General features: G+C 40.7%; 2 protein-coding genes across 4 annotated transcripts; one reads left to right on the top strand and one right to left on the bottom strand.

Annotated features, from left to right (window-relative positions):
• Nucleotides 1-4,956: 4,956 nt before the first annotated feature.
• On the bottom strand, nt 4,957-15,628 carry ppt1 (palmitoyl-protein thioesterase 1 (ceroid-lipofuscinosis, neuronal 1, infantile)). Of its 2 annotated transcripts, XM_062029599.1 has the most exons (11): nt 15,319-15,628; nt 15,100-15,187; nt 13,533-13,646; nt 13,249-13,358; nt 11,957-12,084; nt 9,250-9,320; nt 9,085-9,187; nt 7,119-7,209; nt 6,950-7,048; nt 5,561-5,632; nt 4,957-5,485 (listed from the first exon to the last, which is right to left on the bottom strand). In XM_062029599.1, exons 3-11 carry the CDS (start codon nt 13,639-13,641, stop codon nt 5,363-5,365), a joined length of 906 nt encoding a protein of 301 aa, XP_061885583.1. In that variant the 5' UTR covers nt 13,642-13,646; nt 15,100-15,187; nt 15,319-15,628; the 3' UTR covers nt 4,957-5,362. The 2 variants fall into 2 exon arrangements, with proteins under 2 accessions (XP_061885583.1, XP_061885581.1); XM_062029597.1 differs by lacking the exon at nt 15,319-15,628 and having other exon boundaries at nt 15,016-15,105.
• On the top strand, nt 15,177-26,920 carry LOC133636007 (ras-related GTP-binding protein C-like). 2 transcript variants are annotated; one of them, XM_062029595.1, is made up of 7 exons: nt 15,177-15,661; nt 19,950-20,153; nt 20,221-20,420; nt 22,752-22,866; nt 22,944-23,086; nt 23,170-23,318; nt 26,397-26,920. In XM_062029595.1, the coding sequence occupies exons 1-7, from the start codon at nt 15,479-15,481 to the stop codon at nt 26,543-26,545; spliced, it is 1,143 nt and encodes a 380-aa protein (XP_061885579.1). In that variant the 5' UTR covers nt 15,177-15,478; the 3' UTR covers nt 26,546-26,920. The 2 variants fall into 2 exon arrangements, with proteins under 2 accessions (XP_061885579.1, XP_061885580.1); XM_062029596.1 differs by lacking the exon at nt 15,177-15,661 and adding an exon at nt 15,916-16,073.
• The last annotated feature ends 307 nt before the right edge of the window (nt 26,921-27,227 follow it).

Below are 27,227 nucleotides of genomic sequence, written 5' to 3'. Positions count from 1 at the left end.
CCACCGAGGGGCTTTCTTCCTCTGTGCCATCTGTGCTTTCAGCAACATTGGGTCCGTTAGCACTGTGGTTTTCTACCTGGCTTCTGGTCCCTCTTGTCTCACCCGCTGCCGCGGTGCAAGGTTGCTGTTGGCCTCTCTGACCACACTTTGCTTTCCCCTGGTGGATTCGCAGTCCCCTGTACGTGGTCACCTTTTCCCATCCGCAAGCACACTTTCGGAGGATCTTCTCCTCATTAACTGGAGTTCTGATGTTCTCGTTATCCGTTTCCGTTGCCATCGTCGTTACCGTGTGGTCCGTCATGTTAGGCCCATCTTTCATCCCGCCTCTCGGAGGGCCTGCGGGTTGTTTTTTCCTTGATTTCTTCGTAGTTGAGGTGGGTGTCCCTCTTGCGAGAGACCAGTGGGTTGGGTAACTAGCCGTCCACTCCCGGTGCGGTCTTTCCCTGCTGCCATCCAGTCTTTCCTGGCTGTCCTCCAGTCTTCCCTGGACTCCAACTGCCCTGTTCACAGTAGTCACTGGGGTTTCCAGAACTTCAGTTAATGAACAGGTAGGTAGTATTTCCTGCTTGGCATTGCTGCCTGTCGCACCTCCTCCAGTGCCCACGGGTCAGCTGCAGGGTCATCAGCCAGGAACCACCATTCACCAACGTTTCACTCCTTTAATCCTGGAACGTCTCCTGGTGGCGGAGCAGTGACAGGGACGTCTCCCTGTCACCCCCTGCAGCTGATAGCTGTTACCCCCTGCGGCTGTTATCGGGGTTAGTTGTTCTTTCCCCAGCTCCTGTCCTTCCTCCTCAGCCAGAGCCAAAAGCTGCCTTTCTCGGCCTCCTCTGCCAGATCTTTTATGGCCTTTCTCAGCTTTCTTCCAGTCACTCCTACGTCCCTCAAAAGGCGTGTGGTTGACAGCCCCACGTAGCCTCGGCAGCCAACTTCTACTGGGTAGATGGTTGTCTTCCAGCCAGCCTCCCGGCACTCAGCAGCCAGCTCCGAGTACTTGGCCTTCTTGCGCTCAAAGGCGGCCTCGATCCCCTCCTCCGATGGTACGGTCAGCTCAATAAGGTGCACCACTCTTGCCTTGCTGGACCACACTACAATATCCGGGCGGAGAGATGTAGTGGTGATCTCCGTGGGGAACCGGAGCTGCCTATTGAGGTCAACCCTCATGTCCCACTCCTGGTCTGGGGAAAAGGGCCTTGCTGCTGTCTCTCTTGGCCTGATGTATCTTTGACCCCCCCCCCTTCCGTGACAAAGCTGGTATGGTTCTCTGCTGGTGGTGATTCTTTGCTGCCCTGTCGACACCCCTCCAGCACCTCCGCTAGTTTCCTCAGGACCTGGTCGTGGCGCCATCTATAGCGCCCCTGAGAGAGTGCGGTCTTGCAGCCCGACAAGATGTGCTGGAGGCTTGCGTTGGGAGCATTGCAGAGTGAGCAGCATTCCTCGTTCCCGAACCATTGGTGAAGGTTACGAGGACAGGGAAGCGTGTCGTAGGTTGAACGAATAAGGAAGCTGATCCTTGCCTGTGGAATCTTCCACAGGTCGGACCAGCTGATGTTCCGGTTGACCACTCCCTCCCAGGTTGTCCACCTTCCTTGTCGGCCCTGCGACACGGCCTTGATCTTATAGCGCTCTTCCTCCATCCTCGTCACCTCCGCCACCACCATCTCCTTCCTCTCCTTGCGGTTGGCCTTAGACCAGAACCGAGGCGCTTCTCCCCATCCTAGCCCTGCTCTTCCTGCCTGGACTCTGCCCATGAGCTCTTGGTGATGCAGCCTATTGACAGCTCGGTCAACCTCAGTTTGGGCTTTCCACTTTCGGCCAGTGGGAACCTTGGCATTGGCGTTCCTTACTGACTGGTCAGTGGACTCTCTTAGTTCGAGGACCAGCCTGGACTTCTCCTGCATATAGCCCAGACTGATAGACTGCAGTGGCAGCTGCAGTGCGTTCTTCCCAAAGAGGCCCGTTTCTGAAAGGCACCGTGGTAGTCCCAGCCACTTTCTGATGAATGAGTTGGCTTTTCCATCCATCTTACTCACGGCAGATGAGGGGATCTCGCTCATTTTCAGAGGCCACATCACCCTCCTGTAGAGTATGAACTGGTAGCACCAGACCTTGTACTTTCCAGGGAGTTGGCTCTGGTCGATCCTTGCCAGGCCGTCCGTGAGTTGTTTCATGACAGTCCTCCCCATCTGTTTATCGGACAGCTCTGCAGTGTACTGCCTCCCCAGGCTTTTGATGGGTTGCTCAGACAGGAGGGGGATTTTCTCTCCCCCGACGACAAAGATGGTGTTGTCGTTTCTGACTCCCCTTCTGAGTGACAGGCTACGGGATTTGGAGGGTTTGATCTTCATTCTGGCCCATGATGTCAACTCATCCACCCTTTTCAGCAGTCGAGATGTACATGCTGCTGTCTGAAGGAGGCTGGTGACATCGTCCATATAGCTCCTCAATGGGGGTAACCTCTGACCAGATGGTGTTTTGATTCCTCCAACCATTTGCCTTGCTCCGATGAGGATTATCTCAAAGGCTGCCACGAACAAGATTGGAGAAATGGCACACCCCATTGCAATTCCCACTTCTAGATGCTGCCACCCGGTGGTGAAGTCCTGGAGGGCAAAGCACATCTGCAGATCGCTGAAGTAAAGCGCTACCAGGTTCTTGATGCAGGGTGGCATGTGGAAGAACTCCAAGGCGTAGTTGATCAGCTGGTGTGGGACCGATCCGTACGCGTTGGCGAGATCGAGCCAGATGACATGCAGGTCGGTCTTCTCCCGCTTGGCCTTCTGGATCTGGTCCCAGATCATCGTAGAGTGCTCTACGCATCCTGGGAAACCTGGAACTCCTGCTTTCTGGCAGTTGGTGTCGATGTAGCAATTCTCTAGCAGGTAGGTGGTCATCCTTCTGGCCAGCACTGAGAAGAAGATTTTTCCTTCTACGTTCAGCAGGGCGATGTTTCTGAATTGGCCGATATTTTTGGAGTTTTCTTCCTTCGGGATGAATACCGCTACAGCCCTTTGCCACTCCGCTGGAATGAGTTGCTTTTTCCAGGCAGTTCTCATTAGATACCAGAGCAGTTCAAGTACCTTGGGGCAGTTCTTATAGAGCTTGTAGGGAACTCCATTGGGGCCTGGTGCTGATGAGGACCTTGCCTTCTTCACGGTTTGCCTAACTTCGCTGAGCTTGGGGGGCATGATGTTAAATTCAGCTGTCGGTGGCGCAGGCCGGGGCACGTACCCTGGTGTTCCTAATGGGACGTTTCTTAGCGGATCACTGTACTGCCTTTTGACGTGCTGTTCCATTTGCTCCCTGGTGGTTTCGAGCTTCCCGGACTTTTTCTCCTCCAGCAGTTGTCTGGCGTGCTTGAAGGGATCCTTGAAGAAGCTGGCTCGCTCTTTCTGCTTCCGTTTGCTACGCTTGCGGATGCGTTCAGCTCTGCGGAGCCTGGATAGCCTTTGCCTGACCTCCTCCCACAGGACTTTCAGACCTTCTCTCTCTGGCTGGGTTGCCTTCCTCCAGTTCTTGCGGAGTTGTCGGCGTCTTCGCACAAGCTCGGCGATCTCCTTTTCCCTCCTCCCCATTTCCCTTGGGGCAGTCCTCTGCTTGGAGATAATTTCACCAAACCTGTCTTTGCAGGTCTGGATATATATGTATGTATATATATATATATATATGTATATATATATGTATATATGTATATATATATATATATATGTATATATATATATATATGTATATATATATGTATATATATACATATATGTATATGTATATATATATGTATATATATATGTATATATATATGTATATATATATGTATATATATGTATATATATGTATATATATATATATATATATATATGTATATGTATGTATGTATGTGTATATTAAAGATTAAAAGATTAAAGTACCAATGATTGTCACACACACACTAGATGTGGTGAAATTTGTCCTCTGCATTTGACCCATCCCCTGGTGGAGCAGTGGGCAGCAGCGGCGCCGCGCCCGGTAATTTAACCCCCAACTCCAACCCTTTGTTGCTGAGTGCCAAGCAGGGAGGTTATGGGTCCCATTTTTATAGTCTTTGGTATGACTCGGCTGGGATTTGAACTCCAACCTACCGATCTCAGGGCGGACACTCTAACCACTAGGCCACTATATATATATATATATATATATATATATATATATATATATATATATATATATATATATATAAAATATTGCAAATGTGTGCGTATATATGTGTGTATATGTCTATGTATATGTCCATGTATATATGTATGTGTATATATGTATATGGGTCTATATATGTGTGTGTGTGTGTATATATATATATATTCATACATATCTATTCCTCGCGCACTAATTGACTTAAAGAGCGCACTTGCTGCATGTCATGTTATCGATGGTAAGATGCATTTTTAGACAATATGATTTGCCTGAGTGGCTAGGAGACGGTAGAAAATTGACTCGTAAGGACAAATTAAAAAATTAAAAAAAACATTAAATTTATTTTTAACTTTGGACTTCCCGCGGGCCGGATTTTGGACGCTGGGGGGCCGTAGTTTGGGGACCCCTGCTCTAAAGGCTTAGTGGCCACATGCGTGGACAGCATCCTTTTTTAGCTCTTATTTCCAAAATTGTGTACACTACTACATTGGGGTCTTATGGCCGCTTTTATGGACACTTATACTGCCATCTGGTGGTGTCAGAAGAGTATAACATACAATGGAATTTGGGGGGAAAAAAGTGTAAAAATAAGAATTAGCATGTCACTAAACATGAAGTACACGTTTGTTACTTATGGACTAAATACATCATATCAAAAGATGATTCTTAGTTTTTATTCTAATTAGGGTCCAATAAGCCCAAATAGCAAAGAGAAATTAAAAAAAGCATGTAAACAAACAGCTTGGGCCTTAAGAGGTTAAGGAAAATCAAGTCAGAAGATTACTCGTTTAGAAATGTTCTTTATTGCACAAGATGTCAAGTCAATCCGTTGTCTGTAAAATGGCGGCAAGTTTGGAAGGATGGCGACTGTGGACATAAGACTGTGCTGAGCAGCAGTAGTGGAAAAGACTGTCACCATCACTTCCTCACAAATATGCAGCCCCTCAATACTGCCACCTGTGGTCCAACCAAATATAGGTCCCCAAAACAAAGTAAACACAAACAAAGCATGAATGGCTCCTACTACAAATGTATGCATGTTAAAATCATGTTATTGTTAAAATATTCAACATTTCTAAAAAAAAAAAACGACTACTTATACACAGGACAGAAGTTAACAGTAAACCTTAACCCATCAGCATGCGACAGATCCTTAGTGCAACAGGAAGGAGTTAGCGAAAACAACGAGTTTTCTCTAATGTAGGTAAGGCAGCAGGTTTGCGTTGAACCACTCTCTAGAAAACTGCAGGTGGTCTCCTTCAGTGGCAAGGAAAACCAGCTTCCCTGCCTTGTCCATGGCGGCCAGGCCCAGGCGATCCTGCGTGTGGACACAAACTCCCGTTCAATATCACACATTCCACTTCTGTGTTGGGGAATACCACAAACTACACACCTCTTTGTAAAGAACGCTCTCTTGGAGAGTCTCCGTCTCTTTGGCCTGCCCGGTTTTTAGGAAGCCGAACCACTGACAAAAAAAGGAGTAGAGGGTTGTTGTAAGTCAGACCTGGGCAAATTAAGCTTTTCAATCTGGCCCGCCGGACATTCCCAAATAATTTTTTGAGATCTTTAAGATGGAAAGTGTATGATGTGCAGTGATGTTTTCTAATGACCGTAAGTCTTCAACTATACAAAGTATTTCAATGCTTGGAATCTGCGCTTATGGCTGATATACCAGTTACTATGGTAATCTAATTAGTTACTATGGTAATCTAATTAGTTACTATGGTCATCTAATTAGTTATTATGGTCATCTACGTCACAGCAGCTCAGACGAGGCACCGAGCAGTGTGGGCGGGAAGTGTTTCCACAGACCCGGAAGGAGATTTTCACAACAAAGTTCTAAAGCTTCCTCAGATATATCAGATTGTAGGTGTGTTTTTTTTACCCTTCACGTTCATATTTCACTGCTTGTTGCATTTCACTTTATTGTAAAATATGTCGATCGAAAGGGGGTGTGACGTTCATATGTTGTCAATATTCAGTGTTTTATTGTTCATAGAAAAATGTAAAATTTCATTACGTTTTTTAAGGCGGTCTGTCATTACGTTTTTAGCATTCAATCAGACATTATTGTGAGGTTTTGTATTAGTGTTCCTAAAAATAGATATACCGGCCCCCACACTGCAAAAACTGAAATCTAAGTAAGATGAAATATCTCAAATAAGGGGTGATATTTGCTTATTTTCTGTCTGATAAGATAATTCTTCTCACTAAGCAGATTTTATGTTAGAGTGGTGTTTTGGTCCTTAATGATCTCAGTAAGATATTACAGCTTGTTGCTGAGATGTGATGACCTATATTGAGTAAAACATGCTTGAAACTAGAATATCAAGTGTTGCAAAGCTGTGTCATCATCACTCACAAGTATAAAACTACTTTTTTAAAGTAATAATTTCTTATTTCAAGCATGAAAAAAAAATTCATGACTTTGACACAATTGTGTCTCATAATTAAAACAATAGAAAATACATACTTATATAGTAGCACAGTTGTTATTAGTGAGAATATACTTATTTTAAGGTATTTTTGTGTTCATTGAGGTTAGCTAATTTGACTTGTTTTGGAAAGTCTTGACAAGCCAAATTTTCTTGTTCTATTGGCAGATAATTTTGCTTAATTCAAATAAAATACCCCTCATTTTTGTATATTTTTTTTCTTGTTTTTGAACACTGATTTTTTTGCAGTGCAGACACATTTTTTTCTCGGAATGTGGCCCCCGAGTCAAAATAATTGCCCAGGCCTGTTGTAAATCCAACATGCTGGATGAACATTTTCACTTTACCTCGGAATCAACCGGATCGACCACCGTGTCCTGCAGAAACTTCACCATGACGAACTTGTCCAGCATCTGAAGGTTCTTCTTATAGGTCTCATTTAGCACCTTTCAGAACAGGATCGTCATTTTTACATTCATTATCTCGATGAATGCAGTCATAGGAACAAAAATTCACCCTCTCCTGGTTGATATCAGCCAGGAAGAGACTGTGCTTCTTGTACAGGTCGTCCTTTAAAGGGTCGTGCCAGTACTGGGCCTGCACCAGGCTGGAAAATGCAACGCGGGGTTAAGCTGCTTAGCGTGAGGGCTAGGGATGATGTTCGAAATCGGTTCTCCCGGTTGTTCGATAAGAAAACAACCGATTCCATAGACTCAATCCCTTTTTGAGAACCGGTTCCCGTTGTCGAGGCCACTATAGTAAAGAAAAAGAGTTGGTTCTTTATTCGAATCCCTGGGATTGAATCCCTTCCCACGTACAGGAAATGCCCTGTGGGACCTGCAATGTCATGTCCATTTGATTATAGACTCTCAACACGTATAGTGAGGGCAGAACAGGCAATATGCAATTATTGCCAGGCTTCGCTCTCATGTAAGGGGGGAAGAATTGTTGATTGATGACTGTGGTGTTCTTAGTGTCTTAGTGTGTGTAGTTAGTATGTTCCAATAGCAGCAGAAGTGCACTTTTTGGAGAGCTGTATTATTTTCAGTTTTGTGCCCAAAGGACTGATTTTATTTAACACTATATTATTATTTATACACCTATAGTGATCACAGAGACAGGTTGTTTTTGTGTTACTGTATATATTTGTTTTTCTGAAAAATCCCACTTAATATACCGTGATTTCCGGACTATAAGCCGCTACTTTTTCCCCTCATTCTGGTCCCTGCGGCTTATACAACGGTGCGGCTTATTTACGGCCTGTTCTTCTCCGACACCGACGAAGAGGATTTCGGTGGTTTTAGTACGCAGGAGGAAGACGATGACACAATGATTAAAGACTGACTTTTCATATACCGGTAGGCTGGTTATTTTGATAACGTACAGGCGAGCACTTTGTATTACTTTGCACCGTTGTATTATTTGTACTCTGCACGAATGCTGTTCGCCATGTCAAAGATGTGAAAGTTTGATTGAATGATTAAAAGATTTATTGTTAATAAATGGGACGCTTTGCGTTCCCAAACAGTCATCTCTGTCCCGACAATCCCCTCCGTGGTAGCAGGAACCCCTATACACATCACATTACACATCAAAACCCTGCGGCTTATAGTCTGGTGCGGCTTATATATGGAGCAATCTGTATTTTCCCCTAAATTTAGCTGGTGCGGCTTATAGTCCGGAAATTACGGTACTTTGGGTAACAACAGTCAATATATACACTACCGTTCAAAAGTTTGGGGTCACCCAAACAATTTTGTGGAATAGCCTTCATTTCTAAGAACACGAATAGACTGTCGAGTTTCAGATGAAAGTTCTCTTTTTCTGGCCATTTTGAGCGTTTAATTGACCCCACAAATGTGATGCTCCAGAAACTCAATCTGCTCAAAGGAAGGTCAGTTTTGTAGCTTCTGTAACGAGCTAAACTGTTTTCAGATGTGTGAACATGATTGCACAAGGGTTTTCTAATCATCAATTAGCCTTCTGAGCCAATGAGCAAACACATTGTACCATTAGAACACTGGAGTGATAGTTTCTGGAAATGGGCCTCTATACACCTATGTAGATATTGCACCAAAAACCAGACATTTGCAGCTAGAATAGTCATTTACCACATTAGCAATGTATAGTGTACTTCTTTAAAGTTAAGACTAGTTTAAAGTTATCTTCATTGAAAAATAAGGACATTTTAATGTGACCCCAAACTTTTGAACGGTAGTGTATATATATTTTTTTAGGGGGGTAACAGTCAATATTTATTTTTTTTATTTTTTTTTGTTATAAAATAAAAGTGAGCTTTTGTTAAACCAAATATTGTGTTTTTTTCCCATATACAACAACCTATCTGGATTCGATAAGAGAATCGATAAGGAATCGGTTCGATAAGAGGATTCGATAATGGGCTCGAACTCGATAATTTCTTATCAAACATCATCCCTAGTGAGAGCGCTCATATGATTCTTAAAAAATTGAGAGGGCTCACTGTTTTTGCACCAAGTCGCTGTACGCCCCCGTGTTCAGGGCCTTTCGGATCATGTCGCAAATGTACGAGCTCTCTCCGGGACACCTCGGCAGCCCGTACACGCCTGAGGATTCCACATTGAAAACGTGTCTTTTACCATCAAAAAACCGCACGAGTCTTTCAAACCTTGGTGCTGCCCGCCCACAGAGATGAGGTTTTTCATAGGCGGGGAAGGACATCGCTGTGCCACGGCTCTCCTGCGAACAGAGGAAGTGGGTGGCACCATCAAACTGCAGCGTCCACTAACTCAGTGTTTTTCCAACCTTTTTGGAGCCAAGGCACATTGAAAAAATGTGGAGGCACACCACCAGCAGAAAACATTAAACAATGAAACTCAGCAAGCTGATATTGACAGTAAAAAGTTGACCACAACCAACCATGCATGACTATAGCTCTTGTCTCAAAGTTCTGTCACATCACGCCGTGACTTATTTGGAGTTTTTTGGTGTCTTCCTGTGTGTAGTGTTTTAGTTATTGTCTTGCGCTCCTATTTTGGTGGCTTTTCCTGTTTTGTTGGTATTTCCCCGCACCTGCTTTGTTTTAGCAATCGAGGCTATTTATGTTGTCACTATCCTTCTTTGCGGGGGCATTGTTGATGGTCATGTCATGTTCGGATGTACTTTGTGTCTTTGCTCCACAGTAAGTCTTTGCTGTCGTCCAGCATTCTGTTTTTGTTTACTTTATTTATTTATTTATTTGGAGTTTTTTGGTGTCTTCCCGTGTGTAGTGTTTTAGTTCTTGTCTTGCGCTCCTATTTTGGTGGCTTTTCCTGTTTTGTTTGTATTTTCCTGTAGCGGTTTCATGTCTTCCTTGAGCGCTATTCCCCGCACCTGCTTTGTTTTAGCAATCAAGGCCATTTAAGTTGTCGCTATCCTTCTTTGCGGGGGCATTGTTGATGGTCATGTCATGTTCAGATGTACTTTGTGTCTTTGCTCCACAGTAAGTCTTTGCTGTCGTCCAGCATTCTGTTTTTGTTTACTTTATTTATTTATTTTGAGTTTTTTGGTGTCTTCCTGTGTGTAGTGTTTTAGTTCTTGTCTTGCGCTCCTATTTTGGTGGCTTTTCCTGTTTTGTTTGTATTTTCCTGTAGCGGTTTCATGTCTTCCTTGAGCGCTATTCCCCGCACCTGCTTTGTTTTAGCAATCAAGGCCATTTAAGTTGTCGCTATCCTTCTTTGCGGGGGCATTGTTGATTGTCGTGTCATATTCGGATGTACTTTGTGTCTTTGCTCCACAGTAAGTCTTTGCTGTCGTCCAGCATTCTGTTTTTGTTTACTTTATTTATTTATTTGGAGTTTTTTGGTGTCTTCCTGTGTGTAGTGTTTTAGTTCTTGTCTTGCGCTCCTATTTTGGTGGATTTTCCCGTTTTGTTTGTATTTTCCTTTAGCGGTTTCATGCCTTCCTTGAGCGCTATTCCCCGCACCAGTTTTGTTTTAGCAATCGAGGCTATTTAAGTTGTCGTTATCCTTCTTTGCGTGGGCATTGTTGATGGTCATGTCATGTTCGGATGTACATTGTGTCTTTGCTCCACAGTAAGTCTTTGCTGTCGTCCAGCATTCTATTTTTGTTTATTTATTGATTTGGAGTTTTTTGGTGTCTTCCTGTGTGTAGTGTTTTAGTTCTTGTCTTGCGCTCCTATTTTGGTGGCTTTTCCTGTTTTGTTGGTATTTTCCTGTAGCGGTTTCATGTCTTCCTTGAGCGCTATTCCCCGCACCTGTTTTGTTTTAGCAATCGAGGCTATTTAAGTTGTCGCTACACTTCTTTGCGGGGGCATTGTTGATTGTCATGTCATGTTCGGATGTACATTGTGTCTTTGCTCCACAGTAAGTCTTTGCTGTCGTCCAGCATTCTGTTTTTGTTTACTTTATTTATTTATTTATTTGGAGTTTTTTGGTGTCTTCCTGTGTGTAGTGTTTTAGTTCTTGTCTTGCGCTCCTATTTTGGTGGCTTTTCCTGTTTTGTTTGTATTTTCCTGTAGCGGTTTCATGTCTTCCTTGAGCGCTATTCCCCGCACCTGTTTTGTTTTAGCAATCGAGGCTATTTAAGTTGTCACTATCCTTCTTTGCGGGGGCATTGTTGATTGTCATGTCATGTTCGGATGTACATTGTGTCTTTGCTCCACAGTAAGTCTTTGCTGTCGTCCAGCATTCTGTTTTTGTTTACTTTATTTATTTATTTGGAGTTTTTTTGGTGTCTTCCTGTGTGTAGTGTTTTAGTTCTTGTCTTGCGCTATTCCCCACATCTACTTTGTTTTAGCAATCAAGGCTACTTAAGTTGTCGCTATCCTTCATTGCGGGGGCATTGTTGATTGTCATGTCTTTGTGGACGCCATCTCTGCTCCACACGCTGTAAGTCTTTGCTGTCATCCAGCATTCTGTTTTTGTTTACTTTGCAACCAGTTCAGTTTTAGTTTCGTTCTGCATAGCCTTCCCTAAGCTTCAATGCCATTTCTTAGCGGCACTCGCCTTTTGTTTATTTTTGGTTTAAGCATTAGATACCTTTTTACCTGCACCCTGCCTCCCGCTGTCGTCTGCATATTGTGATCACGATAAACCATATTCCTGACATCTACAAAGAAATTAGCTACCTGCTGCCACCTACTGATATGGAAGAGTATTACACGGTTACTCTGCCGAGCTCTAGACAGCACCAACACTCAACAACGGCACATTTGCAGATTATTATTACTGGTTTGCAAAAAATATTTTTAACCCAAATAGGTGAAATTACATAATCTCCCACGGCACACCAGACTGTATCTCACGGTACACTAGTGTGCCGCGGCACAGTGGTTGAAAAACACTGCACTAACTAACACAAACACAGTTACGTACAGAAATTGCGCCCCCTGGGAGAAGCCCATAGCGTTGTAGCCTCCCTTCAACTTGGGGTCTTGAGCGAGTTGATTGCACACCACGGACACCTGCTCGTTCACGTCCATGAAAAAGCCATTTTCGGTGTCCTGCGGAAGGAAAAAGGCACGTGAAAATGAGGAGGATGTTGGGAAATTGACACAAAAAGCGAGGTTTCATGATGCAACATGCACCGGCTGCATTGCAAGTGTCACTTGAATGGGAACCGCAATAGTCAACTAAAATTTTCTTTTACACACATTCTCTATACAGCTTGTCCTGATTAGGATTGTTGTATATTTGAACGTTGAAACACCTTTACTGTATTTCTTCTTACAGTTATAACAATTTATTATTAATGAGGCAAACATGCTTCATCACTACTCCTTCATGCTGCCGAGGTGATATTGCATGAAATAAATATATGTACAGTACAGGCCAAAAGTTTGGACACACCTTCTCCTCATTCAATGCTTTTTCTTTATTTTCATGACTATTTACATTGTAGATTGTCACTGAAGGCATCAAAACTATGAATGAACACATGTGGAGTTATGTACTTAACAAAAAAAAAAGGGGAAATAACTTAAACATGTATTATATTCTAGTTAATAGAGTGGCTATTTTGAAGAAATTAGAATAAAAAACATGTTTTTAGTTATTTCACTTTTTTTTTGTTAAGTACATAACTGCACATGTGTTCATTCATAGTTGTGATGCCTTCAATGCCAATCTACAATGTAAATAGTCATGAAAATGCATTAAATGAGGAGAAGGTGTGTCCAAACTTTTGGCCTGTACTGTATATTTTTTTTAACAAATGACGTATGGATGCATTTGAAGTACACTGGGTGATTAAGTAACAAGGTATTTGGGGAAATAGTACAATGAAGAAAGATAAATATTGTGCATTTAGGGTGCTCAAACTAATCCAATGTAAAGGTTGTCCCTTCACAATAGTCAACAATGCATTTGTTATGAAAAAAGCTTTTTTTTTAATGTATCATACAATGCAAATTAATAATAGTTGTATTTAAATGTTTAATCTTATATCAAATAACAGATCTCTATAATAATGAATTGTATTTTCAGGACCGCACTTTGACACACCTGTTTTTTTGCAAAGAATACTATAACACGCTTATACAATATAAATCCCTCCACTTTTGGTATTAATCAAAGCCAGACGTGTCATGTTTTCATCTGCATTTTCACCATTGTTTTTACATTTTGGATAAACTTTTTTAAAAAGTCTTGGACAGTGGGAATGTTACCTGCACGACATTCTTGCCGATCATCAGTGAAAGCACGTAAATGCCCGGAATCTCCTGCTCGATCATTTTCTTTATCGCGCCCAAGCTGATTGGATTGCAACAGCTGTCGCCTGGAGGACATAAAATAAAAATTGACGAAATAACTGATACCAACCTTATTAAACAATATAGGTATAATGTAGCTAATGATTATGTGAGGGGCAACTTATGTATGCAAACCCAGATTTAGCTGCAAATTGACTTCCTCACTGTATGTAACAGTATGCTTAGTTTGAAGCTCTCACCCATTCCATGCCACAGAACCAGAGGTACTGTCCCATTATTAACAGGCATGCTTGCAGCCAGTGCCACTGGGCTCACCAGGAAGAACCACAGGAGAACTACAGCCATCATGGATCCTAAAAAAAAAAAATCAAAAACAGTCAAGCACACAGTTGTTGTGTTTTTGCTTGTAAGAATGCATTAAGCCAGGGGCCCCGAACCTTTTTTGCACAAGGGGCCGGTTTAATGTAGGCATTATTTTCAGGCACCAGCTTTCCACGTGTGGCGGATAAATACATGTATAGCAAATAAGTGCATGAAAAATGAATACATGAAAAAACTCACCATAATGTTCAATTAGTGGGAACCCCTGGCCTTTGCAAAAAAAAGCTCTCCATAGACTTTTGTTTTGTACTCATTTTTGCAAGTAGTAGGCTTTTTTTTTGTTAGTTACAATAGATTTGTGTCTATTTCCATATGCATTCATATTTTGTGCAACATTTCATACGTAGTTATGCTAATGTTAGCTTTTTTTGCTCCAAATTTTCCATGCGTGAATAAATATATCTGTTATTGCTAACTACTTGTGTAATAGGAGTATGTGCAATAACACCAGCACTTTAACTTACTAGGCCACAGGAAATGTGTACACTATTATGTTAGATCCACTATGGACTGGACTCTCACTATTATGTTAGATCCACTATGGACTGGACTCTCACAATATTATGTTAGATCCACTATGGACTGGACTCTCACAATATTATGTTAGATCCACTATGGACTGGACTCTCACAATATTATGTTAGATCCACTATGGACTGGACTCTCACACTATTATGTTAGATCCACTATGGACTGGACTCTCACAATATTATGTTAGATCCACTATGGACTGGACTCTCACACTATTATGTTAGATCCACTATGGACTGGACTCTCACACTATTATGTTAGATCCACTATGGACTGGACTCTCACACTATTATGTTAGGTTTAGTAACTGAGTTACTTTTGAACAGGAGTTTTATAACACATCTATGAACAAGCTAATTGGTGTGTCTGGTGGGACTGACGAAAATGCGGTCGTTTATAAATGATTTAATGTCTCTGTGCGGCCCGGTAGCAAATGCGTCACGGACCGGTGCCGGTCCCCGGACCAGTGGTTGGGGACCCCTGCATTAATCAATCAGGTGTAGTGATTACATCACTTTATCCATTTGTACACTAAAAAGGTTATCTGTGTTGTCACAAGGTCTTGTGAAATGTGTGCCAAGCACACATTTTGCGGCGGAGATACTGTGCAAAGACTGATAAATACTAGATAGAATGTCACGTTATTCGAAATACTACATACATTACACTTTATTATGGGCCTGCTGCAATGTAAGCAGCCCGTATTATTATTATTGCTTGTTATCGTGCGTCAATCACAAATACGAGTCTTCCGGGAAAAAAATGCCAAGAAATTAAAAATGTGCCAGATAGCAATGAAAATATACTTACGTTTAATTAAAAAAACGATTGAAACGCAACACATTTGGATAAAAACTCGATTTTTTTAGAACAGCGTGAGTAAGCATTACCCACCTTTCTTCAAAGTCTTCCGGCATCTGACTGTCACGTGACGCGGTCTGGCCTGCACCGACCAATCAGATAAAAGAGGCGGGACTTGGACCTAAAAAGACAAGACTTGTGACTAGCGTTATACACCCGAACTTTAGCCCGTATTTTAGATAACTTTTTTTTTTTTTTAACAATATAATGGCACTTTAATGCCTCGGTGCTTATTGGGGAAAAAAACCTAACCTTAAATACCACGAAGATACCGTCCGGTTTTAATATTTTCTGTCAAGTTAGCCTGCCATGCTAGCTTGTTTAAAACAGTATCTAGAACATTCCTCTGCGGATTATTTCGCTCGTTAAACAGCTTTTTTTCCTCCCAGAGGCTCATTCGACGGAGCTCAGCATGTCGATACAGTTCGAGGAGCCGACGTTGTCTGGAAGCTACGATGCCGTCGGGTCCTTTCCCAAAAGTTTTGGCTACGGGCTGGAGGAAGCCGACATGATTGAGGAGAGCTCTGGGTCAGCTGACAAGCCGCGCATACTGCTGATGGGACGGCGGCGCAGCGGGAAGTCGTCCATTCAGAAGGTCATTAATTAGTCTTTATTTACAGTCAAACTTTGTATTTCGATTAGGGATGTCCAATAATGGCTTTTTTGCCGATATCCGATATTGTCAAATTCTTAATTACCGATACCGATATCAACTGATACCGATATATACAGTCGTGGAATTAACACATTATTATGCCTAATTTGGACAACCAGGTATGGTGAAGATAAGGTCCTTTTTAAAATAAAAATAAAAAAATAAAATAAGATCCATCCATCCATCCATCCATCTTCTTCTGCATATCCGAGGTCGGGTCGCGGGGGCAGCAGCCTAAGCAGGGAAGCCCAGACTTCCCTCTCCCCAGCCACTTCGTCCAGCTCCTCCCGGGGGATCCCAAGGCGTTCCCAGGCCAGCCGGGAGAGACAGTCTTCCCCGTGGCCTCCTACCGGTAAAATATTTATATTATTATATTTATTATTATATTTATTTATCTTATAAAATAAGATAAATAAATTAAAAACATTTTCTTGAATAAAAAAGAAAGTAAAACAATATAAAAACAGTTACATAGAAACTAGTAATTAGTGATAATGAGTAAGATTAACTGTTAAAGGTTAGTACTATTAGTGGACCAGCAGCATGTGTGCATACGGACTGTATCCCTGCAGACTGTATTGATATATAATGTAGGAGCCAGAATATTAATAATAGAAAGAAACAACCCTTTTGTGTGAATGAGTGTAAATGGGGGAGGGAGGTTTTTTGGGTTGGTGCACTAATTGTAAGTGTATCTTTTGTTTTTTATGTTGATTTAATAAAAACAAACAAACAAACAAAAAAAACGATACCGATATTAAAAAACCGATACGGGTAATTTACGATATTACATTTTAAAGCGTTTATCGACCGATAATATCGGCAGGCCGATATTATCAGACATCTCTATTTTCGATGCGTTATGTTCGGTTTCTTACTACTAAAGCAGCATATTGGGAGCTATGTTAGCAATTAACATGGACTCATCCGGAATTTTCTTCTTCTGTGGTTTAATGGCCGGTTACAACCCTCAATACATATTACAATAATAATAATAATAGATTTTATTTGTAAAGCACTTTACATTGAGCAAACAACCTCAAAGTGCTACAGTGTATTAAAAAAAAAAAAAGGATCCATCCATCCATCTTTTTCTGCTTATCCGAGGTCTTGTCGCGGGGGCAGCAGCCTAAGCAGGGAAGCCCAGACTTCCCTCTCCTCCGCAACACATCATGGCAAGAGTCATTCAAATAACTATAACACATAGAACGTGCTATACGTTTACCAAACAATCTGTCACTCCCGATCGCTAAATCCCATGAAATCTTCCTCCCCGGTGTCGCCTCTGGTATGCGCCGTTTCCTTTCTTTTTGCTGCTCGATTGCCGTTCTCTGCTGCATACTTCACCACGCCCAGCCTGCAATCCGCAGCACACGATCTCCTTTTCGGTGCCATCCTTGGTCAGCCCCTCTGTCTTCACAAGTTACCGCCAATGTTGAAACGATCCACCCTCCCAGGTACGGACGTAGCAGCACGTAGCGCCCCTTTTTTTCACAATACACCGCCATCATGACCCACAATGCACTTGTGCCATGACCCGCGCCCGCATAATTTCTATTGATTGACGTGTGTGTGACGACCGCTGACGTGTGTGTGTGACGATTGCTGACAATTGCTTCGTCTCTTCCGTGAATTAGATAAATAATATTATTTGATATTTTACGGTACTGTGTTAATAATTTCACATATAAATCGCACCACGGGCCAAACTATGAAAAAAACTGATTTATAATCCGAAAAATACGGTACATGTTGCAGTTATTAGTATGCTATCTTTATTTGTCGTTATTTATACTTTCTGAAAACATTATGTGATAATGTTAATCAGTCAAGTTATTGGTATTAATTTTCAATCTATGAAGATAAAAAAAATAATATCAAAATCAAATTACAGGATGTTATTTATGTAGTTTGCTCATTTTCCTCGACGAGTGCGCTAACATCACGTGGGTTATTTATTTATTTATTTATTTATTTTACAAATGCAGCTGAGATAGTCTCCAGCACCCCGCGCGACCCCGAAAGGGACAAGCGGTAGAAAATGGATGCATGGATGCATGGATGGATGGATGGATGGATGGATATGTAGCATATTCTACAACGATGCAAATAATTGCTATTGTGACATCTAGTGGACACATTTAAAAGAGCAGTTTCTTTCATTCAAAAATTTCGGCTCATTTCTATACTTAGCAAACTCACCCATACGTTTGACACCCCTGCTTTAGATAAAACTGTTACCAAGTCTGGTGCAAATAAATGACGTGCATTCAAGTAAGACTTAAAAAAAAAAAAGAAAAAAAAAAAAGAACGTTCCTGGATGACATTTGACAATAAAATTGCATTTGTGTACAAATGCAATTTTTTAAAGCTAATTTTAATTATACAAGCGAGTAATTACCTGTGAATAATCATGATAAATCCAAATTCTGAAATTTGATTAACCGGATTTTTTAAAATGTATCTTCTGACAGCCTTAAAAAAAACTTATAAGAAAAAAAAAAAAAAAAAGTTTTTGAGGGGGGTCATCTAGATATGTTTTAGTTAATACAATCTTTAAAAATTCAAAAACCTGATTAAAGTGTTAGGTGTTTTACTGATTTCAACTAAATCCTTCATTCAGGTCCCCAGGCCCCTCTGTAGCGGAAAATTTGGGCACCGAGGTCAAAAAGGTTAAGAACCCCTGCTATACACAATGACCCTGCTGCGAACTGCAGATGGAAATGAGCCTTTGGCTACAATTTGGCACATTAACATTTTATATGTTCTTTAATGTGCATTGTCCCATGTATTATAACAAATGGTGACTTCTAATTTACATCTATAAACAAGCTTTTGCTGTGTTTAGTGGGACAGGCAAAAGTTAAAATGCGGCAGTTTAAAAATGACTTAATGTTTCTGTGCAGCCTGGACCAGTGGTTGGGGACCACTGAGGTAAAGGACCATGTACGATAAAAAAAATGCATAAATTAATCTAAGTGTGTATATGATTAATGCGATCATTTTTTGTGATTATTCACATTATTAATTTTGACAGCCCTAGGTTGTTTTTTTTTTGCAAAAAAGTTCCACCTGTGGTTATTCACTTAAATATGATTTTAAATCTGTCAAATGTCCTTTTATGTCAGTGTAAAATCTAAATGATCTGACAAATCATAGGATTATCATCTGTGGTTTATATGAATCATAACAATACATAAAAAAATATGAATATGTTATTATTATTATTGACATCTCGGTTTTAAACTCAGTGGCCTAGTGGTTAGAGTGTCCGCCCTGAGATCGGTAGGTCGTGAGTTCAAACCCCGGCCGAGTCATACCAAAGACTATAAAAATGGGACCCATTACCTCCCTGCTTGACACTCAGCATCAAGGGGTGGAATTGGGGGTTAAATCACCAAAAATGATTCCCGGGCGCGGCCACCGCTGCTGCTCACTGCTCTCCTCACCTCCCAGGGGGTGATCAAGGGTGATGGGTCAAATGCAGAGAATAATTTCGCCACACCTAGTGTGTGTGTGACAATCATTGGTACTTATAACTTCAACTTGAATTGAGGGTCTTTGAACGCACCACAGTTATGTGCAATGAAATGCAAATGTGAAATTTAAACATAACTTTCTCCAATGCTGCCACAGATAGATTTTTTTATGTTTTCACTTTTCTTCTATCATGCTGTGTGTGAATGCCTAAAGGTGAGTTTTGATGGCGTTATGATGTCTGTGTTGAGTGAAGTGTTCGAAGTTCCAGGTGGAACCAACCATTTCACATTTTTGATAGGGGGTCTAGGTAGTCTTAGACATTCTTAATATGATTCAAGAAACCTTATTAATGAACTTTAACAGCTATATTGATGTTATATGAACATTTACTTTGTTACTAAGTTACATATTGAAATGTAACTTAAACTGATATGATATTCTTCCCATTCTAGGTTTTTTTAGTAATATGTTCCAAAAGGATAGGCAATAGGCAAATTGTACAAAAAAATAAAAAAAGTGACACAAAACACATTTTTTATAAAATAGTCATAGTTCTTTCCCCCCAACATTTAAAGTAAAATAATAACAATAAAAAAACTAAAATCATAATTTTCAATGCTGAAAACATTGTCACAATGTAAATGGTGAATTAGTTTTTTTGCACATTCCGAAATGTTTTTTAATGATGCGTGAGGGCAACCTTTTGACTCGAATGATCATTGGCTATCTTTTGCTCTTTTCCGCCCAGGTGGTTTTCCACAAAATGTCCCCCAATGAGACGCTTTTCCTGGAGAGCACCAACAAGATCTACAAAGACGACATCTCCAGCACCTCCTTCGTCAACTTCCAGATCTGGGACTTTCCCGGCCAAGTAGACTTCTGCGACCCGACATTCGACAGCGAAATGATCTTCAACGGCACCGGCGCTTTGATCTTTGTTATCGACGCTCAGGTGAGTCGATATCAGAAGCCCTCCTGTTCTGCGACTGATGAGCCTGAATGTATGTCCTGTGCCCTAGGATGATTACATGGACGCTCTTGAAAAGTTACAGCTGACTGTGTCGAGAGCCTACAAAGTGAACCCCGATATCAACTTTGAGGTGTTCATCCATAAAGTCGACGGCTTGTCGGACGACCACAAAATCGAAACGCAAAGAGACATCCATCAGAGGGCCAATGATGATCTAGCAGATGCTGGCCTTGAGAAGGTTCACCTCAGGTAAGCTCGTAAAGTGGAAATGCACTTTTTGGGGAGTTTTGCCTGTCGTTCACAATCATTATGTAAGACAAGAAGGCAGATGTGTGTTATATATATATGTATGTATGTATTTATGTATATTAGGGGTGTGGGAAAAAATCGATTCGAATTCGAATCGCGATTCTCACGTTGTGCGATTCAGAATCGATTCTCATTTTTTAAAAATATTTTTATTTTATAATTTTTTTATTATTTAAATTATTTATTTTTTTAATTTTATTTTTTTAATTAATCAATCCAACAAAACAATACACAGCAATACCATAACAATGCAATCCAATTCCAAAACCAAACCCGACCCAGCAACACTCAGAACTGCAATAAACAGAGCAATTGAGAGGAGACACAAACACGACACAGAACAAACCAAAAGTAGTGAAACAAAAATGAATATTATCAACAACAGTATCAATATTAGTAACAATTTCAACATAGCAGTGATTAAAAATCCCTCATTGACATTATCATTAGACATTTATTAAAAAAAAATTAAAAAAAATAGTGTCACAGTGGCTTACACTTGCATCGCATCTCATAAGCTTGACAACACACTGTGTCCAATATTTTCACAAAGATAAAATAAGTCATATTTTTGGTTCATTTAATAGTTAAAACAAATTTACATTATTGCAATCAGTTGATAAAACATTGTCCTTTACAATTATAAAAGCTTTTTACAAAAATCTACTACTCTGCTTGCATGTCAGCAGACTGGGGTAGATCCTGCTGAAATCTATGTATTGAATGAATAGAGAATCCTTTGGAATCGGGGAAAAAAACGCTTTTGAATCGAGAATCGTGTTTAATTGAAAAAAAAATCGATTTTGAATCGAATCGTGACCCCAAGAATCGATATTGAATCGAATCGTGGGACACCCAAAGATTCACAGCCCTTATATATATATTTTTTTTAATGCATTCTTACTCGTAAATAAAAGTCTGCTAACAGCGGAGTAAATGAGAGTCCCTTTATTCCGCCCTTAAAGCCCTTTAAATAACCATCCCAAAAGCTTTTTGGGACTTAAATATTAACCAAATATTAGTGATGTTATTATAAATGCTAACGGAGACAAAGTATTTATAATGGTGTCATGATTACACAGAGCTAATTATGTATTGACATCATCAGCTGATGAGCTGCTTTCTCGCCTCAGTTCTCGTGAAAGTTTATTCTAGATTAGCCCTGGGCAATTATTTTGACTCGGGGGGGCAAATTTAGAGAAAAAAATGTGTCTGGGGGCCGGTATATCTGGTTTTTAGGAACACTAATACAAAACCTCACAATAATGTCTGAACGTTATGACAGACCGTCTTAAATGACGGAATGGAATTTTACATTTTTTACTGAATGAGACACCCAGAATGTACATGAAAATAAAGATTGTGGGATTTACAATATTAACTATGAACGATAAAACACTGAATATTGACAACATATGAACGTCACACACCCTCTCGATCGACATATTTTACAATCAAGCGAAACGCAAAAAAATGCAACAAACACAGGACAATGACCCTAAACACACGTCAGAAGTGGTAAAGGAATGGCTAAATCAGGCTAGAATGAAGGTTTTAGAATGGCCTTCCCAAAGTCCTGTCTTATATGTGTGGACAATGCTGAAGAAACAAGTCCATTTCAGAAAACCAACACATTTAGGTGAACTGCACCAATTTTGTCAAGAGGAGTGGTCAAAAATTCAACCAGAAGCTTGTGGATGGCTACCAAAAGCGCCTTATTGCAGTGAAACTTGCCAAGGGACATGTAACCAAATATTAACATTGCTGTATGTATACTTTTGACCCAGCAGATTTGCTCACATTTTCAGTAGACTCATAATAAATTCATAAAAGAACCAAACTTCATGAATGTTTTTTGTGACCAACAAGTATGTGCTCCAATCACTCTATCACAAAAAAATAAGAGTTGTAGAAATGATTGGGAACTCAAGACAGCCATGACATTATGTTCTTTACAAGTGTATGTAAACTGTTGACCATGACTCTATATGTTTGGTGTCTGGAATGGATTGATTAGATTTACGTGGTTTCTTATTGGCAAAATTGCTTAGTTTTTTCATGATTGAGTCTTCGAGGTGTACATGTTCCGCTTTTGCTACATCGCAGTTCGGTTTGACTTCCGGCCCTTCTGTGTTGTCAACACAAAGAAACGCTGATGAAGTTAACGATTTCCCGTACATGCGCACTGAGATAAGCATTACGTCTTGTGTTGCCATTTAGAAAAATTGTAAATGCTACCGTTGTTAATATTACCTAACTTTTCCTCCCCAGCTTCTACCTGACCAGCATTTACGACCACTCCATATTTGAGGCCTTCAGCAAAGTGGTCCAGAAGCTCATCCCTCAGCTGCCGACGTTGGAGAACCTCCTGAACATATTCATATCTGTACGTCGCTCTTCCTACATTTCCTGTGTCTAGAGGTTCTTTTTTTGTTCTTGAACGCCTGATTATTCTGTTTGTAGCACTCTGGGATTGAGAAAGCCTTCCTGTTTGACGTCGTCAGCAAGATTTACATCGCCACCGACAGCTCCCCTGTGGACATGCAGTCCTACGAGCTCTGCTGCGACATGATCGACGTCGTTATTGACGTCTCCTGTATTTACGGGTGATGAGACCAACACTTATCTTCTGACTTCACCGACGCTTGCGTTCTATGAGCAAATTAAAGCATTCCTCGTCCCTTCGCAGGCTACTGGACGATGGCACCGGCTGCGCGTACGACAAGGAGTCTTTGGCCATCATCAAGCTGAACAACACCACAGTGCTTTATTTGAAAGAGGTCACCAAGTTCCTCGCCCTTGTTTGCATACTCAGAGAGGAGAGCTTTGAGAGGAAAGGTAAATGGTTGGAATGCTTTTAGCTGTCCTATTGCAACACAGGGGTGTCCAAACCTTGCTCTTCATGGACCGCATACTGACAACAAACTTAGACACATTTTAATGATCCACAAGGGAAATTGTTCCACACAGTAGCTCAGTTACAAAGATGGAAAGGATAATACACACAAGGACACAAAAAGAGGGCGAAAACAAAAACTATAAAGTAGATCTAAAAATGTACCATAGTAGCAATTTAAATATTACATATTATGTACAGTACAGGCCAAAAGTTTGGACACACCGTCTCATTTCAATGCGTTTTCTTTATTGTCATGACTATTTACTAATTTAAATGATGTTTGTTAACAAACATAATCGATTTCGATGCCATTATCGAATCCTCTTATCAAACCGATTCTCATCGAATCCAGATAGGTTGTTGTATATGGAAGAAAAAAAACACAATACTTGGTTAACAAAAGCTCACTTTTATTTTTTAATAATAAAATAAAATAAATAAATAAATATTGACTGTTGTTACCCCCCCAAAAAAATCATCTTGCATCTTGCAAGCACTAGTTTATTAGACAGACCTGCAAACTCTGGAGTGGTGTAGGCTACAAGATACCGTTAACATTATCAGACACATACAAAAAGGCTAACGTTACCGTTAGCCACTGACTATGCTTAGGTAACGTAAGCCCAGCTAACATTACTGCAGTCCTGGTTGACGTAAGAGGTAATGTTATTTTAGCCTAAAGGCTACAAGTGAGCAGATATGGAAATGAACCGGCAACAGTTAACGTTAGTTACTCACCGGCACTATCACTGGGACTGCAGGTTGAAGCAGAGGAAGAGGGGCGTGCTTAGTCATCTCTGTCGCTGCTTCTCCACGTGTCGAAGACACGACACGTTTCTCTCACCTTCAGGTTATGTACGGCCTGAACATGTTTCAACATGTTTGTTGTACTGCACCCCTTACAGGAAAGCGAAGCCTGGCAATAATTGCAGATAGCCATTTCCTCGTCGCATTTCTTAGTAAAGTGAAGCCATGCCTTGGAGCGTTTTTTCCAATCCATTGTTGTTGCTGCTTCTGTATCTGCCGCCGAATGACTGAGCTACGTAATTTCCTGATTCGTTCCCAGGGATTCGAATAAAGAACCAAATATTTTTCTTTACTATAGTGGCTTTGATAACGAGAACCGTTTCTCAAAAAGGGATTCGAATCCATGGAATCGGTTCTTTTCTTATCGAACAATCGGGAGAAGCGGTTTTTGAACATCATCCCTACTATTTATATTGTATATTGTCACTGAAGGCATCAAAACTATGACACCTGTGAAGTGAAAACCATTTCAGGTGACTGACTGCCTCTTGAAGCTCATGGAGAGAATGCCAAGAGTGTGCAAAAAAGTAATCAGAGCAAAGGGTGGCTATTTTGAAGAAGCTAAAATATAAAACATGTTTTCAGATGTTTCACCTTTTTTTGTTAAGTACATAACTCCACATGTGTTCATTCATAGTTCTGATGCCTTCAGTGACAATCTACAATGTAAATAGTCATGAAAATAAAGAAAATGCATTGAATGAGAAGGTGAGTCCAAACTTTTGGCCTGTACTGTATACAGTATATAATATATACTAACAAATCCCAATTACCATGTACAATATTGCAGTATATGCTACAGCCAAAAAAAGGCAGCATAAATAAAGAGTAGATCCAGAAAAAAATATACTGTACATTATAAACAAAAAGGGGTATCTTTTGATAGTTTTCCTTTTTTGAAGTGGAAGTGAATTATATTTATATAGCGCTTTTCTCTAGTGACTCAAAGCGCTTTTACAAAGTGAAACCCAATTTTTAAGTTACATTTAAACCAGTGTGGGTGGCACTGGGAGCAGGTGGTTAAAGTGTCTTGCCCAAGGACACAACGGCAGTGACTAGGATGGCGGAAGCGGGGATCGAACCTGGAACCCTCTAATTGCTGGCACGGCCACTCTACCAACCGAGCAATACCGCCCCAAACAAATAAGCTAAAACCAACCAAAAGTGAGGGATGTTGGACTTCTGGGTGAAATGACCCTCACTCTAACCCTTACAGGTGGACTTTGTGTCCATTCATGGAATCACACACTTGCCGTTTTGTTCCTTGTTAGAGAACAGAAAGTAGTGTAAAGCGGGGGCGCACACCAAGACAATCGTAGGGTTATTTAAAATAGTTGAAGATTTGACGATTCAGACTTTTATGTTTTTTCCTGTTATGCAAAACCACATCTTCTTACCTATCGGTACCTGTTTTTAGGTATTCGGGATCTGCATAATTCCCGAATATTTCAAATCAAATTTGTGACGTCAGCGGATATCTCTATAAATGTTAGAGCTTTACTTTGTGCAAGTCCCAGGCATGTGAAATGTCCTGCGAAATTCGTGCTTTTAAACATTCATTTTCGCGCTAAATATCACTTGCGCTTTTTTAAAATGAAATATCTAAAAAATAGGATTCAGAGCCGCAGGTATTCGCTGTTCTTCTGCCTAAATGCCGCACTGAATGGCTGCTAGTAAGCATCATCTAGCTAGCTTACTTGTCGTCGCCTTCGTTCACACACCGAGCCACAATGTCGACGGTTTTCTACTTTGCTGCTAATCCTATTTGGATGATTACAATCTAAACACTGTTAGAGAGGGTCCAGACTGAGGCCAAGGGGAAAAAAAGTCATAGCAATGGTACACAAACATGTTACATAGAATCAACAAAACTTGCAACTCCAAAAAGGACATCCCGAATCGGTAAAAATGTAGTAATAATAATAATATGAGTAAAATGTACAGCATGCATGTACCATCCATCATTTTTTACATGTTTATGTCTGTATAATTCACTGTTTTTTGCAAAGCGTTCACATATCGCACTTTGTTCGGTGGTCCTCAAACGCACCACAGCAAATGACTTTTTCCTGACTCATTAATAAATCTGTTAATCAATCATTTTACGCTCGTTTGGACACCCCTGCTTTATTATACAGATGTCAAAACAAAGCCTCAGACAATGCAAGCTGTACTCACCGCATGTACTCTCTCTCTTTCTCTCTCCGCAGGTCTCATAGAGTACAATTTCCACTGCTTCCGAAAAGCCATCTTTGAAGTGTTTGAAGTCGCCGCCTCCACTCAAGGCGCAGTCCTGAAGCGGGCGGACTCGTCCAGCAACAACCTCAAATATGGCGTGCTCAATGGAAACGGCCTGTAAACGTTAACAGTTCGGATGTGGGGAGAAATGTGCCAAACTCCAAGCATACTTGACATATTTTGGCCCGCTTATGATGCATAATCCTTGCCAGAAGGCAGATATCCGATTCACTTACCTACTCAACCGGTTTGTTTTAATATTTGTGGGCCAGCTGAGTGTTTTTGTATTGTTGAAATATTGAACTAAATGGGCCTCAAGCCTCGTATTTGTGTGACGTCTCCTATTAATACATGGGGAGGCTTTTTTTTTATTGAAATTTTTTTTTTTGGTCAGGTTTTCTTGCCCAAAAAGAATTTACAGAAACCATAATGATTTTTTTTTATTGTACATATTTTCTTTTAATAAAATGTTTCTATTTTGATGATTAAAACGTAACCGTTGCATTTTTGCACAAAGTGAAACAAAAATGATAAATGTATTAGAGTGCAGAAGAATTGGTTCACCCTGCATGTTTAACCAATGCAAGATTAACTGAAAACTTGTGATTTATAACAGTGGTCCCCAACCTTTTTGTAGCTGGGGACCGGTCAACGCTTGAAAATTTGTCCCACGGACGGGGGGGTGAGATTTTTTTTTTTTCCATAAAGAAATACAATCGTGTGCTTTCGCACTGTATCCCTGCAGACTGTATTGATCTATATTGACATACACAATATGTATGTATCGTGTTTTTTATGTTGAT

Source organism: Entelurus aequoreus, linkage group LG20 (assembly GCF_033978785.1).
Source record: "Entelurus aequoreus isolate RoL-2023_Sb linkage group LG20, RoL_Eaeq_v1.1, whole genome shotgun sequence".
NCBI lineage: Eukaryota > Metazoa > Chordata > Actinopteri > Syngnathiformes > Syngnathidae > Entelurus > Entelurus aequoreus.
The sequence above is the reverse complement of the archived record's forward strand: the minus strand, read 5'-3'. Positions and strand labels throughout refer to the sequence as shown.

Coding starts and splice junctions, on each gene's coding strand:
- ppt1 (XM_062029597.1), bottom strand. CDS start 15,049: ATGTGTTGCGTTTCAATCGTTTTTTTAATTAAAC. Junction 9,321..11,956: donor TCCCAGGGGGCGCAATTTCT/GTACGTAACTGT, acceptor CTCTGTTCGCAG/GAGAGCCGTGGCACAGCGAT. Junction 7,049..7,118: donor CTGATATCAACCAGGAGAGG/GTGAATTTTTGT, acceptor CTGTTCTGAAAG/GTGCTAAATGAGACCTATAA.
- LOC133636007 (XM_062029595.1), top strand. CDS start 15,479: ATGTCGATACAGTTCGAGGAGCCGACGTTGTCTGGAAGCTACGATGCC. Junction 20,154..20,220: donor TCTTTGTTATCGACGCTCAG/GTGAGTCGATAT, acceptor CCTGTGCCCTAG/GATGATTACATGGACGCTCT. Junction 23,087..23,169: donor GACGTCTCCTGTATTTACGG/GTGATGAGACCA, acceptor GTCCCTTCGCAG/GCTACTGGACGATGGCACCG.